Source organism: Zootoca vivipara, chromosome 1 (assembly GCF_965207765.1).
Source record: "Zootoca vivipara chromosome 1, rZooViv2.hap1.1, whole genome shotgun sequence".
Classification (NCBI taxonomy): Eukaryota; Metazoa; Chordata; class Lepidosauria; order Squamata; family Lacertidae; genus Zootoca; species Zootoca vivipara.
Genome location: NC_142582.1, coordinates 39,543,754 through 39,561,983, shown reverse-complemented (window position 1 = coordinate 39,561,983; position 18,230 = coordinate 39,543,754). Strand labels below are relative to the sequence as shown.

Below are 18,230 nucleotides of genomic sequence, written 5' to 3'. Positions count from 1 at the left end.
ACCGTAAATTCCTTAAGACTGAATGTAAGAAGTGCTATCCTGTGCCTTATATTTAACTGATACATAGGCCAGAAGCCAATTATTAGTCTTGACACTAGCCAGCCTGTGCAGTTGGTAGGCTACTGGTATAATAATCTGGGTATATGTCCTTCCTATCAGTGTTTAACAAAAAAAGTGGCAATATGCTAGGCAGCCTATTTCTAATATTGACCTTACTTGTATTGCCTTCTCAGTTAGACCATTTCATTGAAAAAATCACAAAAGTAAATTGCATCTTCTAGCAGGTTTGCAAAAATGATGGCCAGAACAAGAATGCTTCCTTCCAAATTTAATTCATTAATTAAGTGTTGTCTTCAGAGACTTGACTCAAACCAAATCATAATCCAAACCAAGTGTAGCTAAACTAGAGAGATCTGACAAAAACACATCCCCACAGTGTTATAGCTGCAGGCACCTGCTACATATCTTGTTTCTGCAGCATAAAGGAAAGCTAGAGAAATGTGAATTGCCCCATGAGAACACAATGGAGGACCATGTCAAATTCTGGAATAAAGTCAAGCTGCACTAAGCACATCACACTCCCTTCAGTTGTTTAGCTCATGGTCCAATCAAAAAATGAGATTAAGTTGTCTCGACATGGTTTGAAGATAAACCTGCCTCACCAAGAGTCATGCATCAGAATTCTTCCCACATGCATACAAGAACTACTGTTTAGCTATGTCCATCTAGAGCAGGCATCCCCAAACTTCGGCCCTCCAGATGTTCTGGAGTACAATTCCCATCATCCCTGACCACTGGTCCTATTAGATAGCAATCATTGGAGTTGTAGGCCAAAACATCTGGAGGGCCGCAGTTTGGGGATGCCTGATCTAGAGGTTACCTATCCTTGCTGATGCTTGAAGTTATAATCCAGCCAGTTTAATGCATACATTGTTCCATGAGAATCAACATTAATCCTGAACCTCTGTTATGTCCAGTTCTACCCAATTTCCTGTCCACTACAGAAATAATGGTAGGGTAGATGTACAAAGTATCACCCAATCTCGGAAAAGGTAGGGATGTACACAGCATTGAAATGCACATTTAATACTGATGCCCATACACAATGAGCTTGCGCACTGTGATAATGTGTGTCTGCTTTAGAAACACACAGATGTACAAGCTGTTTAAAATAATATTCAAAAGATATTCAAAACAACTCATGGGCTATCTTTGAATATACAAGAACGTGAGAGGGTATCAGGCATTCGCAGGGCTCTGAAAAGTCTGTGACAGAGACCGAGGCCAGGGGATTAACCCAGCAGAGGGGGCTAGCGATTTATGGGGTTTGGTGTCCCCCATTATGCAGGAGCGAGGACAGGGAGAAGGACTTTAAAGCTGCATACTTGAAGTCCTCTCCTCCACTACCCGTGCCCCACTCTAAATCTGTCCTGGGTTTCCTCCGAATCCTGTGCAGCAGATTTGGGGAGGGTGTGTGAAGGAAATTCCACTGTGCAGTTAAAAGCTCTTGCACTGGAAGAACTATTCAGTTGCAGAGGCGTCCTTCCCATAGGGGCTAGTGGCTCATTGCGCCAGGGCGCCGCCTCTCAGAGGTGCCCCAGCATTGGTGGGGCGCAACGAGCCACTAAGCCCCATGGCTCCGCCGCAGCCGCCTCCTCTCCCTCGGGCGTCTCTTTTTGGCTCTGGGTACAAACGCACGGGCTGACCCTGATTGGCTGAAGAAAGGCAACAACGGCTGGGACGTGGGCTTGGGGATTGCCAGAGTTGCCGAAGCGGCTTCTCCTGCTCCTCCTTGCCTCCCTCTCGGCGATGTAGCGTCACATGCCTCTCGTGAGAGACTTGCTGGCCAGCCCAGCTCCTTGCGGCCGCTGGGCAGCAGCAAGAGCGCTGGCAGCAGGCTGTAGTCAGGCAGCCCCAACGGCACCCTCCGCCTCAGGCTAAATTTTGGGAAAGGGAGGGGGCGCCAGAGGGACCTTTGTGCCACGGCGCTGGATGTGCTTAAGACGGCCCTGTTTAGTTGGATACTGCCAAATGCCACTAATCCTTTTAGGGAAGTCTGAACCAAAGTAGCAATTAAGTTGTTTAAGCCTCTTGCTATGTTATAGCTTCTTTAAGTCAATTAAATGGAACACTCATACTGTCCTTTGTCTTTCTCGGTCTTCTGTGCTCAAGACTTTTTCTGCAGTACTGACCATGCGTTCTGCCTTACAGGATTGTGTTGGCAGAATACCATCATATTTATCCATGGTGTATTTTTTCCCTATAGCTTCTCCACTTTTTAAGGTCACAAAAATCCCCTGAAGCAACAGATTAAGAAAAGTCTATAAATTGCTCATGTATCACTACAGTCTTACAAAAATAACCCAACCATCTTCTGGAGATGCCAAAGCAATTAATGTGGAAGACCGACAAGGATAAATTTGAAAATATTATTGTCACCAAACTCATATGTATTGTCATGAAACACATCAAACTTGTAATAAATATCAGGCTTGATGGATACTTTATTTTCACACTCATTTTTGTATAGTTTCTATCCCCAGTAGCACATCATTATACTCTTTTACTGGACAAACTGAACCAGCTCACACACAACATTAAGCCAATCCACAGCTTAGCATAAGCACACAATTTCTTAGAGAGCAAATGGCAGCAGATACACTTCTTCTCCAGTACTGTTGCTGTCTTGCTGCCTGAGGCTAAGCCATGCTTTGGCTTGTGGTTTGTCTCTCTAGACCAGGCATCCCCAAACTTCAGCCCTCCAGATGTTTTGGACTACAATTCCCATCTTCCCCAACCACTGGTCCTGGTAGCTAGGGATCATGGGAGTTGTAGGCCAAAACATCTGGAGGGCCGCAGTTTGGGGATGCCTGCTCTAGACAAACCATGAGCTAAAACCAATGTTTCTTTCTATCAATAGATAGAACATTTCCAGTTCTATTTATCTGCAGTCTAGGTATAGCGCTGCACAATCCTGCACTGACAAACATACTTGTACATATTACTAGGTAAATAAAGTGGAGAACATTTTTTAAAAGCCATAGGACCAATTCAGTCATTAATTAGCTTGATAACAGCCCATATGTGAAAGAGTTAAGGATGGATCTTTGGATCTTTTGGTTATCTCAAACTACTTATTTTAATTATTTTGGCTTCCATATGCCGTATTTTACTATTAAATCTGATTTGAGACAGTAGCACAAAGCAACTAATGAGCTCACTGATGATGAACCTCTAGGCTGTATACATGCATCTCTGCCCACAGAAGTCACATCTGATCTGGAATCACAGGCTTCTCATTTGTATGTCTTTTGAGAAATGACGGAGTTGCTGAAACTGGACAAATCTCTGGCTCCATGCAACTTGACATATATTCTGGCAACTGTAAAGTATTCCAAGGCTAGTCCATGACCCACAATGTGTAGACTATGATTGTGCTGTGTTACGTAAGCCATATAAATTTATGTTGGCTTTGAATTTATTTGTTGTTGTTTAGTCGTGCCCGACTCTTCGTGACCCCATAGACCATAGCACGCCAGGCACTCCTGTCTTGCACTGCCTCACACATGCAATAATTAAAAGCTCATGGTTTCAAATGAAAACCATTTATTTTAACCTGTGACTATTTTCTGATGTGACACTGGCATTATGCAGAGATTGCGGGTATAATTCTGAGGGTGACTCAAGAATTAGACACTTAGACAAGTCTAAAGGATTTCCATGCCCCATGGAAAACCAGTACTAGACAGTATGATTACAAAAGAATTTTGGATTTGAAAGACTAGGAGAACATTTATTTTTTTGCTCATCTTTGTGACTAAGGTACTTACTTGTCTGGCAAAATAATCCTTTAAAAAAAAAACAACTAGAATGTGTCAGTGTGGGAATATGAGCTATGTTAGATGAAATATGAAGAAATGCTACAGCAACACATGTTCAGTATATGATTCTCCTGCTCTGGCGCTGCAAGCAATTCACAACTACACCCATTTTCTATTATGGAAATCTCTCTGTATTCCTGGCAAAAGGAACTTGAAAGATATTACATGAGAGTCTGAAACCAAGATGTGACACAATTATATTGGCAAATAAGAGTTAAGCTTTGTTTTGTTTTGTTGTTTGAGAACCTGAAGGACTTGATTATCTGTTTCATACGGTCAAACTTTTATCATTTCTTTTTAACCTTTACAAAGTTGTGTTCAAAACATTCAATAGCACCAGATGCAACCTAATTGGCAGTCAGGTCAGGCTTTGTCAGGGAGAAGACGCTACTTCACGCTGGTTATTTCCCGTTTGAAGTTTAGCACCCAATATGTTTTCCACCTACTAGTATATACTAGCACTAGTATATTTTGTCCTGGGAATGCACAGCAATTTGAGAACAAACTTTAACAGAGGATAAAGAGTTAAGGAGATATTTCTCTGCTCTGTGCTATTCTGCTCAAATCTCACTGCTTTACCCTGACACACTTTATTAAACATACACACAGAGACACACCAGGCAATTGGTACACACATCTTACTGTGTAACATCTAGCTTGGACCTCAGATACGTAACTAAAGTTTCTATGCTGGGTTTATTAGGTATTTAGAATGCATTCTGCCGGATGAAGATTTCAATACAAACTAAAGCTTGCGTAATTATCAACCTATTGGTTAGTCTCTCCCGTGTGTGTGTGTGTGTGTGTGTGTGTGTGTTGTTAAAAACCAAACACCCACTGCCTTTATAGACACACATATTCTGTGGATCTACAATATAGTTGCCAATTGACAAGATTACCAGAGTAATGATATGATAGGGTTGAGCCAATACTAAATGCTCACTTTCAAACACAGAATGGAGAAGGAAAGAGAGAGAAAATTAGAAACCAAGCAAGTAAATTATTATGTTTTTGCCCACAGCAGACACATATTACTCATTTCCCAGTACCTCTTTAAAGAAGCTTTCAAAACATGTAAAGAATTTAACCAGACCAGCATTCAGTTGCATATCTCCATGCTAAAACTAAACTTGCTAATATTGCATTTTGATATGCCTATGGGTGGTATTCTTGAAATGCATGTCCTATTGCATCCCTTCCTGAAAGCAAAACAAAGATCACAAACATGTATTAGAAATTAGCCACTTATTTCAACACCTACAAGGTGTTCCATGGAAGCAGAAAATATTTTTTATGTATACGACAACAGCTGCACGGATGTTGTTAGCCCAGAGGTGGAAAGAAGATAAAGTCCCTACTGGAGAAGAATGGCAAATTAAATTGTTGGACTATGCCGGAATGGCAAAAGTGACCGGAAAACTCAGAAACCAGGAAGACCAAAACGTTAATAAAGAATGGGGAAATTTTATAGCTTATCTAGAAAACCACTGTAAGCAGCTGAAAACACTAGCAGGACTGCAATAACACTTGTAATGTAACGAGAACTGTGAATATAATGGAGTTATAAAAAAAACTTGGATTATTGAAAAAAGATGCAGTAGAAAAGGGGTAACAACAGAACCCATAGAGGGGAAGGTGAGAAGTCCAGACATTCGGGGGAATTTTTTAACTGTAGACTTGTTTTGGTATAATTTTAATTTTAAGTTTGTAAAACCAAATAAAAATTATTTTGAAAATGGGGGGGGGGGGAGAATTAGCCACTTATTTAATTGGACTTCTGATTTCTTACATGTATTTTCTACAGATGCATTATTTCTGTGGCAACTTAAGACCTTACACTTTGAACAGGCAGAATAATAGGTTACTTTGTACAAAGTATACTGGGGGACCCAGGTGACGCTATGGGTTAAACCACAGAGTCTAGGGCAGGGGTCCCCAGACTAGGGCCCGGGGGCCGGATGCGGCCCAATTGGCCTCCCAATCCGGCCCGCGACGACCCCCGCCGCTCGCCGCCGCTGCCCGCTCTTACGGCGCGCAGCGCGGCGGCGCTCTTCCAGGTTGGAAAAAAGCGTCGAAAATCCTTTGTGCACATGCGTATGGGCCTCTCCCGACCCAGAAGAGGTCATTTCTGGTGCATTTCCGGGTCGGGGGAGGCCCATACGCATGCGCACAAACGATTTCCGACACTTTTTCCGACCTGGAAGCGCGCCGCCGTGCCAGTATGCGCCCGTGCGCATGCGCACGGGTGCGCACTCCCCCGCCCGCCGACCCGCATGGGCGCGCACTCCCCCGCCCTCCGCACGATCGGCGCAGTGGGAACCGGCCCAAAGCCTGGTAAGTCTGGGGACCCCTGGTCTAGGGCTTGCTGATCAGAAGGTTGGCGGTTTGAATCCCTGCAACGGGGTGAGCTCCCGTTGCTTGGTCCCAGCTCCTGCCCACCTAGCAGTTCGAAAGCACATCAAAGTGCAAGTAGATAAATAGGGACCGCTCCGGCGGGAAGGTAAACGGTGTTTCCGTGTGCTGCTCTGGTTCACCAGAAGCAGCTTTGTCATGCTGGCCACATGACCTGGAAGCTGCCTGCGGACAAACGCAGGCTGCCTTGGCCTATAGAGTGAGATGAGCGCCGCAACCCCAGAGTCGGACATGACTGGACCTGATGGTCAGGGGCCCCTTTACCTTTGTACAAAGTATAAGATATTTATATACATATCTGAATTCTTAAAAAATATAACAATAAGGAATCACATATACAATAATATAAAATGCATACTTTAAAAAAATGAAACACTTTGGCTTTTAGGAGAACCCTAAATACTTTTTTTAGTCTGGTCAGCTTTTGAATGAGATTGCTTACAGTATTTTGTGTTTTAATAAGATGTGAGCTGCCTTGAAAGTGGCTACCTTCCTATATATATTTGGAATTTCACAACAGAACTGAAAATGTAGCCGGTAACAATACTAGTTTGTTCAATGTCCTCCTAGCCTCCTGGGCCACAAATACTTGAAGAAGCAATGTTTCTCCTGATGTATCAGAGATTATTACAGAGGAGGTAGAAATTTGATTTGAACTGCATTGAAAGGCAAATCTACCTAATCCAAACTTTCTGAAACAATGTGGGAATGGAAGCACAATCATCCTTCAAATTCACCCTTCTCCAAGTATTGTTTTGTAGCTATGTAATGTGCACAGAAATACATTACATTGGTAATATGTGCATAAAATTTATCTATTAGTAAAATAACAAGCAAAACTGTACATTACACTAAGGGAATGCTATTTTTTTAAAAAAAATTGCAAGCATATTTGTGTATAATTTAGGATAAATTTGCTGATGAATGTTTAAAAGAAAATGAAAACTGATGTGGAAATGTGGACAACTGAACTAACGATTGGGGAGGTGGGGAAGATGAGAAACTGAGAGAAACTGGAATAGATACATCTGCTTGTCCTTAGTGTGTGTTTTGGAAACAAATACCAGGATGAAAGCTGGGAAGGCAAATCTTGGCAGGATGTGCTCTGTGATGGCGTCTGTCCAGGGCAGAGTTCATACTAGGTCCAGGAAAATTAGTGTCAACAAACAAGGTAATGCTAAGAACAATGGCAGCTAGCCAGGCTATTAGAAAGCATGCAAAAGCAGCGGGCCACAACCCCAAAGCTAGTAGGCAAGGAAAGCACAATGAAATAAAGAATGCCCCAAGTCACTTTGAGCATTAAAGCATAGTACCATCTTTTATCATACCATTCTCTGACAGATGGTAAGATAAACCATTATTTCTCCCTCCCTCTCTTCCCTGTTCTCTCCCTTTTCAAAGTAGTGTGTTGTTTTCAAGACTTTCTTTCTGATGAATGTTTTATCCTTTCTAGCTAGAAAGACTTCCTACCCTTCCCCCACAGCCTTATCTATGAATATCAGAAGAAATACACAACTTATTTTCTTGGAACTAAGTTCACATTCATGGAACTAGCCTTTGGAGTTATTTAGCAGGAAGGGGCTACTCCTGAAAGAAAACAAAAATCTTTAAGGAAAGAAACTCCCTTAGAAAACGCAGCTCATCTCTAGTTATTACGCAGCAGATGATCTGAGCAATGCCAGTAATGACAAAAGTGCACTGCTGGCAAAAATAAATAAACCCATGGACAACTGTGTACACACTCACATTTCATACATTTAAAATACTGTGTGCACCTTGTTCTTCCTTCTAGCGGCAATTCTTTAAGGATAAGCACCGCAACCCCAGAGTCGTCTGCGACTGGACTTAACCGTTAGGGGTCCTTTACTGCACTGGAAAGCACATCAACTTTCAGTGGAGTTTTTCATGAGTGTTTGAGGTTCCACTGAGAAGGGAAAGGAAGGCTGAAAATGCACATTAAAATGGGCTTTTATTACCTAGATTCTATAGGGATATACTGACAGTTCATAGATGTGGGGTGCCATACCCTCTAATTAAGCTTATGTGGTAAGATCTCAGGTAATCATAAAACAATGTAATATATTTTATTTAATTCATTGTTTAGACCTGACACCACTGTACCATCCACATGATCATGTACACAATGCAGTTGTTCACCATACTGCCTGGTGGGCAGCACAGTCTGCTTTCAATCCTACCCTAGGAAGCACCATAATGATGGAGATATGCAGCAAAGTGTCTCCATACCCAAGCCAAATATATACTGCCCCAAAGTACACAAAAGTAGCTTACTACTTTAGCATGAGATCTACCATTAGTTTTGATACTGAGAACTGACTTGATAGACTTGCTTTCCATTGCTTACTCCTGTAATTCTGCCTGATAAAAACCTTTGCTGAGAAAAAAGGAATGGTCTCCTATTGTTGTTTAGTTATTTAGTAGTGTCCAACTTTTTGTGACCCCACGGACCAGAGCACGCCAGGCACTCCTGTCTTCCACTGCCTCCCACAGTTTGGTCAGATTCATGTTGGTAGCTTCGAGAACACTGTCCAACCATCTTGTCCTCTGTCATCCCCTTTTCCTTGTGCCCTCCATCTTTCCCAACATCAGGGTCGTTTCCAGGGAGTCTTCTCTTCTCATGAGGTGGCCAAAGTATTGGAGCCTCAGCTTCATGATCTGTCCTTCCAGGGAGCACTCAGGGCTGATTTCCTTAAGAATGGATAGGTTTGATCTTCTTGCAGTCCATGGGACTCTCAAGAGTCTCCTCCAGCACCATAATTCAAAAGCATCAATTCTTCGGCGATCAGCCTTCTTTATGGTCCAGCTCTCACTTCCAGACATCACTACTGGGAGAACCATAACTTTAACTATATGGACCATTGTCAGCAAGGTGATGTCTCTGCTTTTTAAGATGCTGTCTAGGTTTGTCATCGCTTTTCAGACTAATCTTCTTAAACAGTAAAGCAGCATAAATGCAATCATATTATCGCTAATAATCTGAGAATTGATTCTTCACTGTTAAACTGACAGTATGTCACTAGCATCACTAAACCAAACTCTGAGAGAATCTAAATTACAAAAGAAAGGATCTGAAGATGTTTGCACCTGAAGCTGACACAGACTGTCATCCTATGTAACGTGTTACCAAATTCATAGTGTTTGTGTTCACACCTGTTGGAAGTGACAGGCATAACCTTGTTTAATATTTAGCGTGACCAGCAGAAAGCAGAAACACACACTGAAACTGGAATTACAGCGTGTGTTATCTGTCAGATTCCCTCTAACCCAAATGTGATTGATTTCCTACATTTTGCTTGTGTATTATTAAAAACTCAAGCTGCAATCCTACACAGTTTTACTTAGAAAGCCTCCAGTACACAGTGCTACTTACTTTTGAGCAAATATGCACAGAATTGCACTGCAAGGCTTAGGAGTAAACTTCTAAGTAAGCATGCATAGGATATTCCCCCCACAATGATATCCTTATCATTAAGGCCATCTTCACTGAAATGCTTTGCTTTTTCTAGTTTAAAACTGAAAAGATAAGTTTAAAGCACCAGGACAAAAAGCTTCAATAACGGTTTGCAGAGGGACTGTTATGTAGTAATGTCTTTTATTGCCTTCCATGGCCTAACATGTGATTGAAATAATAAAAAAGCCAAAGTCAATGCTCTAACATCTGATCGTTTGCAGGGATCTTATGCAGAGCATATTTGCTCAACAAGCACTTGGTACAATAAGGCCGTGCAGAAAATGAACGATGTAATCCATTTATACCCTGCATACAACTTCATGTTCTTGCTGGAATAACACTATAAATCATTCAGATGTTTCTGAGTCTTCTTTGGCATTTCTGCACATACCACTAGACTGCAGGGTTGAAATAACATACAAAACAAAACAAAACTCAAGAAAGTGAGTAGTTGAACTCCTTGGAGAGCTAAAAGAGAATCATTTAGAGAATGGCCTGGGATAGACCCCTGCCTGAAACCCTGAAGCGTCACTGCCTTCCAGTAAAGAAATTACTGAGATTGGTGGTCCAGTGGTTTGATTCAGTATTAGGCTGCTTCTTTTGTCATGAAATAGGAAACTGTTGTCTTGACCTATGTGGAGCACTTAGTATATTTTAAGCCAATCAGAAAGCACTATACTGGAGAAGATGATTTAGTAGACCTGGCCAACGTGATTCTTTATGAAAGCAACCAGCAACAATGACAATATGGGATAATGAACAGAATGGTAATGGTGTTGTTGTATAATGTCAAGAATAATGGAAAGCACACCATTTAAAACCTACTTGCAAACAACAGTGTAAACTGAAGCCACATGGTTTTCTTGAAAAAACATTTTCTTGAGTAGTCAGGCACTTAAAAGTGTGGCTGTAGTCACGGTGCCATTTTTAATATGAGGTTTACACATACATTAAAAATAAGGATTTCAGGTGATAAAAAAATCAGGAAGAAATATTGCTGAGTTGGTAACAGAACGAGATACTGCTGAGTTGGAATGTCAATCACAGTGAAAAGGAGAAAAAATAAAACCACCCCTGGCTTCAAAAGTCACATGCATTCAGGAGGACCTGTGCACTCAAACTGACAGCTTATATGATACGTTAACATTTTCTCAGCATATGAAGAGACAGCTTTATACTGTCACTAAACAAAAAAGGGCAATTGCCAGATTTTCAAATGCTTTTGTGCTTTGTTGTTATACAGATGGGTTGAATATATTTTGATGATGAGGGAGGCGGAGAAGAAGGTGCCCTAGGACTTACATTTTTAACCAAATGAATTTCAAGCAGTGCATGCACAAGAACAAATAGTTCTTCCTAGAAACAGAAACTTGCAAGTGCTGGTGGGTTCCCATTTTTCTCTTTTTCTGTTATTGTCAGGTGAAAGCCTGAAGTGCAAGGCACAGTGTCATCTCATTTATATTTATTTATTCAATTATTTATAGGCCACCCTTTAATAACAACAACAACAACAATAATAAAAAAACACAAAATCACATAGCTGTCAAGTTGTCCCTTTTTTTAAAGGGAAATTCCCTTATGCTGAATAGGCTTCCTCGCGAGAAAAGCTATGCCAAATCAGCTCCCAAAATATTATGAACTGTTGAATGTCACAGTATCATAAAAGCCCAGAAAAAAACCAATTTAAAAATAAGCTCATTGCATGATTAAGAAACACCAGTTGATTAATCAGATAAATCTGTGTATTTTTTTCATAGAACCAAAACATGTCTATGTCACAGCTGGAGTATCTTAGAAGAAGCATTCCATCAAACGTGAACTTGAAGGGGAAATGCTGTTTCTAAGGTGGAACTTTTTATCTGTTGTTTTATAAGCACTTGTATTCAAAGTAGCCCTTTAAGTATTAAAATTATCTATCTAACTCATTAAAGCTTGCAGTTAACAGTAACAATCAGTTGTGATAAAAGAACAGACTACCCCAAAGGTTCTTTGGAGAAGGGCTGGAGAGGCCTGATACCTAAAGACCACCAAGAACATCCCTACTGCGTACACACTGCAGCTTGCTTCTATCAGAGAGAAAGCCTTTTCCCATGCTTCCAATAGATGGACATGGGTTTCTGAGGAGGATTTTAACATGTATAATCTCAGACCATTTAGGGTTTAAAAATGGTCAAACTAAATGGAAAACAGTGAAGTAACTGCAGATTTGACATTGTATGTGTCCCACGCACGCTGCACTGGTTAATACTGAAGCCACTACAACTAAACTAGCTGAAATTTCCGGACAGTAGAACTTCCCCACATACAACACAAAATAATTGGTCGTGTAAGTAGCTTTGTGAAGGCTTACATGACCTGGAATGTCCGTGGTTCTTGTGAAATAATCTCCGTTATGAACTGAGGCAAGCACCCGCATTAATGCATTTTTCTGCACTCGCAGGAATCACATTTATTCTTGGAGGCTTTTTGCTGGCCATTAATAGCAGCTGGATTCTTTTTAACTACTTGCTATTGATGTAGCAGCTGCTGTTTCGTTCTGAATTTTGTGATCTCGTGTTTTTGTATACTGTTATTATGCGCAAATATGATGCGATAAATGGCAAAACAAATAACAATATTTTAAACAAATAAAGAGCAGCCTCATAAAGAACTCATGGCAGTAGACTGAGTGGGATGTAGGTAGGCAGGGCATGGATCACCATTGCTATGTTATTCCTCTTTGTAAAGATGCACACGGTGTCAGGGCCAGTCCAAGACATTTTACTGCCCGAAGCAAAGGGCAATATGCTCTTCCTACACACACATACAGAAGGTAACTAGACTGTTGGCTGAAACTTGTTTCAGCACTGGCAACAGGATATCACACCTGAGGGCAACAGGTTCAAGTATGAGAATTCAGGGCAAGCTGAGTGGCGCATGTATGTACACACACTATGTATACACACACACAATACACACACAATACACACACACTTCTGTCTCCATGCAACAGCTGCCAGGGGCACTTATCTCACTTTAACTAATGGCAGCTTATTCCTGGCTGGTGAACTAACTTGAAGCTGGTCCTTTCACCTTTACATGCAAGAATGTACATAGGACACATAACATGCACAAGTTTAGGTTTGCTGCTCCAGGTGTTTTTTTCATCTACATTAAAGATTGGATTTATTAATCAAGAAAATGAGTAAGTTTAGGCCCATTTTTTTACATTTCCCATACTCCAGGTGGCCATTTATGTTGCATGTGTGCATCTAATTAGTTTGTGTAAATCCTGTTCTTGCAGATTTAAATTAGGTTCAGGAAGAGAGTTCTCTTAAGGATTGCAGACTTACAGCCTGGGTCCTGATGCCAGCTTCTTGGAGACAATTCTTACTTTCTTCAATGAACTTACATTTGAGTAGACAAGTACAGGATTCAAGGTTGTATCCAATGTTAGTCTAACTTGGAGTAGACCCATTGAACTTAATGGATATGGCACAGGTCCATTTGTTTCATTGGGTCTCAGAATAATTTTGTTTGATGCAACTTCAAACATTTACTGTTTTCATATGTGCATGACCATTTTAAAAAATGAGCCAAAAAATTAGGAGCATACCTGGAAAACTGCTGCTGCAGTCCTCTCATTTGAACCCTGTTGCGCTCAGATTCCAGTGTCACTTCTCGTAATTGTTTTTCACTTTCAAGTCTCAAATGTCGCTCTTCCTCCAACTCATGTATCAGCTTCTCGCGCTTAAAAAAAACCAGTAGAACAAAACTGTTCAACAGTGCTTTCAAATTTCAACAGTACTTTCACCATGCAAAAAAAGGTTATGCCCCACCCCCATTTCTACATTCCAGTCCACCAGGTTTTGGTATTGCCTATTAAGTCATATTTGCCACCCTATATTAAAAGCTCACATTCTTCTTGTTTGTTCCCCATACTCTGTACATCAGTATAGAGACAACTAAAACCCTGAGCTGTTTCCTTCTTGTAGTTTCTTGCCCTTTAGCAGGTTTCTGGAACACAACCTCAGTTTCCTTTGCATCAATTAAGCTATTATCCCTGGTAACAGGTGTTCCCCTGGAGGGGTTTAAAAGATTAAAACCATGGGGAATACAGTTATCAAAAGCTACTATCCATGATGCCTATGTTCCAACTTCTCTGTCAAAGGCAATGTGCCTCTGAATACTAATTGCATTCAAGTCCCACTTGGCGGTTCCCCATAGGCATCTTGTTGTTCACTGTGGGAATAGGATTCTGGACTATGTGGGCTTTCATCCTGATCCAGCAGAACTCTTCTTACATACATAATGTAGTGGCATCAATGAGTCCTAAACATAGCTTATCAAAAGTTCAGCTACAAAATTATAATGAAAAAGTTAGAAATTCAGGGGAATGCTTGGGGGGGGGGGTCATAGCAGGCATTCTATTTATGTGTGCAAGCTTATTCAAAAACAACTGTAAACACAATGTTGTGCAATTTGTAGCCTATCAAAGGATTTGATGTATGCCTGATGGTGCTGACCTAAATTTTATGACATGCTTAGAAAAATGTATCACCGAAATATAGACATGGTTTCATTAGAGAATAATAAAGCTTTCTTGGTGTTAAGCCATTATTAGTGTAAGTCTTACAGCTCTACATCTTATGATAAATTTAAAATAGTAGTACCGGTAAGCAACAAACCAAAAATACATGCACAAGTCTGAAAACTGATCTTAAAGACATATCATAAAGATAAATAAACAGATGACACACCAGGAGTATATAAGGGATTAAATTAAATATCTAAGATATTTTACTTCTGGTAAAATATGGGGAGTTACAGATAGCAGAGAACCTCTGTCTAGCTAGCCACACATAAAGCTTGGAAGTGAGGGTTTTTAAATGGGAAACACAGTTCCATAAAAGAAATTTAGTGTTCTAATTAAATCGACCAATTAATATTTATTCTTACTACCCCATAACACAATCCTGCAAGATACTGAGAATGTTACTTACAGAGAGCTTTGAGTAAGTATAAAAATGTTTAGCATCTCCCGCTGCCATAATCTTGCAAAACCACAAACCCCCCACCAATACTTAAGTTCATCAACTGTAGCTAGGATGGGGCTACACATTATTAAAGGCGCAGACGTGCATTTCATAAATCCATAACTGCTGGTTATGGAGTCTGGATTGTGGTCTGAAGGGATGTGAAGCTACCAGCTTCCAGAAAATAAACAAGTCTAGGTCTGGTCAGTGCCTAGATCGGTGACTGTCTGAAAACATATGTATACCACCTTGGATTTCATGATGGAAAAAAGGCGGGATATAAATCCAAGAAAATAAATACAGTATATGGAACATGTAGGGGGCTTTTACAGGACAGAATTTGTCACTAGAATAGACTTTGAAACCTTTCCCTGCCCACCAATAAATTATACATAATTCCAATAAATTCCAGGTGGTTTTGATGAATAGCTTTTATCAAATCCTGCAACTAATAATAATAATAAATAACAATAAATTATTATTATTATTATTATTATTATTATTATTATTTATTGCTTATACCCCACCCATCTGGCGGGTCTCTTCAACCACTCTGGGCGGCTTCCAACAGGAGATTAAAAATACATTAAAGCATCAGTCATTAAAAAACTTCCCTAAACAGGGCTGCCTTCAGATGTCTTCTAAACATCAGATAGCTGTTTACTCCTTTGACATCTGATGGGAGGGTGTTCCACAGGGCGGGAGCCCTATCGAGAAGACCCTCTGCCTGGTTCCCTGTAACTTTGCTTCTCGCAGTGAGGTAAGTAATAAATGGATTAGCTATGCCTTGTTATACTTTCAAATCATGTGTTTTTTGCAGTTTCTGAAAGATTAAGCAAAAGTTTTGCATCTTTCCAGTTCCCAGATATGGTTAATCTCACTGCCACCAACATAAAAACGATCAATTTGCTTGGATCATGGGGGAAATCAGTATTTTACTGTCAGGCATAGTAAACCTGGAAAGCTCTTCTTTCTTTCCTCACCCCCACCAGTGAAAAAATGAGGGGGAAGAGTTTTTATTTTTATTTTCTGGTGGTGTTTGTTGTTGGTTCCCCCTAAATAGCTTTCCTCCATATGAAAAATGAAGGTTTTAAAAAATTATTTAAAGGAGACTATATTTTTGCTTGCTTGATAAAAAGGGAGAGATTGGTGTGCTGAGGGCTGAGGGCTTTTGGGGGGACCCTTCTGGGGGGTGAATGGAGTGGTGAAGATTTAGCCTTATGTTGAAACTGGAGGTTGGGTACTATGTGAGAATAATGGGGGGGGGTGTTTCTCGGTAAGCAGTGCAAGCAAATGTGTGTCTACTCACAAGCAAGCCCTACTGAATTCAATGAGGCTTACTCCCAGGAAAGTAGTAGTTGAAATCAGTGGGGTTTATACATACACAGATTGCACTTAGACCTCTGAGTGGGGAAGCAGTTGCAACTTGACTAGTAAATCACTTAAACTACTCTTAAATTAGTTGAAAATATATTCAATATATATCATATGGAAGTTTATTTAATATTTTTATTAAATCTTGTACTTCCTTACATTTTAAGGCCATACACCGCCACAGGCAGCCTCATCAAGGCCCTTGGCTGCTGTGGGGAAGTGTGATGCACTCTCTGCCACTGCAAGGAGGTTTGATGGGACCCCCTGCCGCCACGGGGAGGCCCAGCAAGGCCCTCCGCTGACATAGATATAGATATATCGTGATATATCGTGATATCATGATATTTAGCTGGTGATATATTGTGATGTTGAAAACCAGATATTGCCCAGCCCTACTAGATGGGAACTATTTTGCCTCTTAGATGAGAAGAGAGAGCAATAAGCAATTCCGGACTCCTTCCAAATATGACTAAGTCCAGTGCCACCTAGTGACCAAATTATTTAATGACACTATACCACGCATGCAGTGCCACACCAGTATCTTTCACAGTAATATATATTTGGGGTTGTACCTTTTAGTATACAATTTAAATTACTCAGAGCACAGACAGTCCTTTGTCTGCTCCTCATCGACTGCTGCTAAACTAAATGTTTCTCATCCTGCAATCAATACTTCTTTACGAAAATAAACTTAGGCATTGACAAACAACTCTGCAGCATATTGCAGATTTCTTGACTATAGGCTTCAACAGCATGAACAGCTATCACCCAGAAGTCTGAGGAGGAAGGGGCGGGAGAGTGAGGGGGAGAGTGAGAAATGTGCATTGGGTTTTCTGCTCATTTCAGTATTTACAAGCTGCTTACAGTAGAATCATTCTATTACATTAGACAAGTAGCAATTCTTCAATTCCCTTAGATTAGTTAGTTAGCATGCCTTGGTTTCTCATTACCATTCCAAAATGGGCTGCTAAAGCTGACAGCTATCTTTTGCAGTTTTTTTCCTCCAGTTGCGCTTGTTATAGATTAAATTTAAGTAGCGTGAAGTAACACAAAATAGACTGTAATAACTTTGTGGCGATGGACTGAGAAAGGGCTTTCTTTTTAAACATTCTATAGTTGCTGTATGCACGTTAAGGAGAGGGGGAGGGGAATGAAAAGAGAATTATGGTATCTGCAGGAAAGGATCTAAAAACTGTCCACTTTAGCTATTCTAAATACTCTCTCTCTCTCTCTCTCTCTCTCTCTCTCTCTCTCTCTCTCTCTCTCTTTCTTCTTCTTCTTCTTCTTCTTCTTCTTCTTCTTCTTCTTCTTCTTCTTCTTCTTCTTCTTCTTCTTCTTCTTCAGATGACATATTTAAATGTTCAAGATAAATGCATGTGGGTTTAATATGTTCATTTCAGACTTTCCCATATTGAGTGGAAAGTCTGAACGGGGATTCTAAGCTGCTTTAGGTGAATGCACTTTTAATTCCTCTTTAAACCTCTGTGCTGAATGCAGAGAGGTCGGAAAGGGAGCTGCATGCATGCAGGTGGATTTTGCATGCATGCTGCTGAACCCTCTCCATTTTGAAGCACACAAGCAGTCTCGCCTCAAACACCTGAAAAGGATAAAAAAACTTTAGAATGAACAAACTATGGTTTAAACAAAGGCCTTACAGAAGTCTGAAACCCAAATCTGAGTAGTTGGCTTAGTTCTATGGAAAATCCAACCCTACTCCCATGGTTTCTTGGCCATTGATTCCCTGCTACAATGCTGTACAGTGGGAATCTTAAATTTTTAGACCAGAGGTGGGCAAACTCTAACCTATAAGCTGAATGTGACTCCAGGCTTCCCTATCTAGTCCCCAGGCCACATTTCTCCATGCCTATTTCTACAGCTTGGGTGGAGAGATGTGTGTAATAACCTCCATCTTTTGTGTTGCTTGAATGTGGTACTGTATATAGTTTCGGTTGCTCCATATTTGCCTCTGGTCCTACCCCAAGTGGCATGATGCCTCCAGAAGCTTGTTCATAAGGGATGCTACCCTGTGTTCCTTTGGCTTTCTCCTGTCAATATTGTGCAGACCTTCATGTCTCC

At 40.7% G+C, this 18,230-nt stretch overlaps 1 protein-coding gene across 7 annotated transcripts in view; it reads right to left on the bottom strand.

Moving 5' to 3' along the window:
* NCKAP5 (NCK associated protein 5) overlaps window positions 1-18,230 on the bottom strand; it is a 492,200-nt gene that overhangs the window by 262,167 nt on the left and 211,803 nt on the right. For all 7 annotated transcript variants that reach the window (XM_035130237.3, XM_035130308.3, XM_088652144.1 and 4 more), the window contains one exon: window positions 13,361-13,494. In XM_035130237.3, coding sequence (XP_034986128.3) covers window positions 13,361-13,494 — 134 coding nt within the window. The remainder of the gene's footprint in view (window positions 1-13,360; window positions 13,495-18,230) is intronic.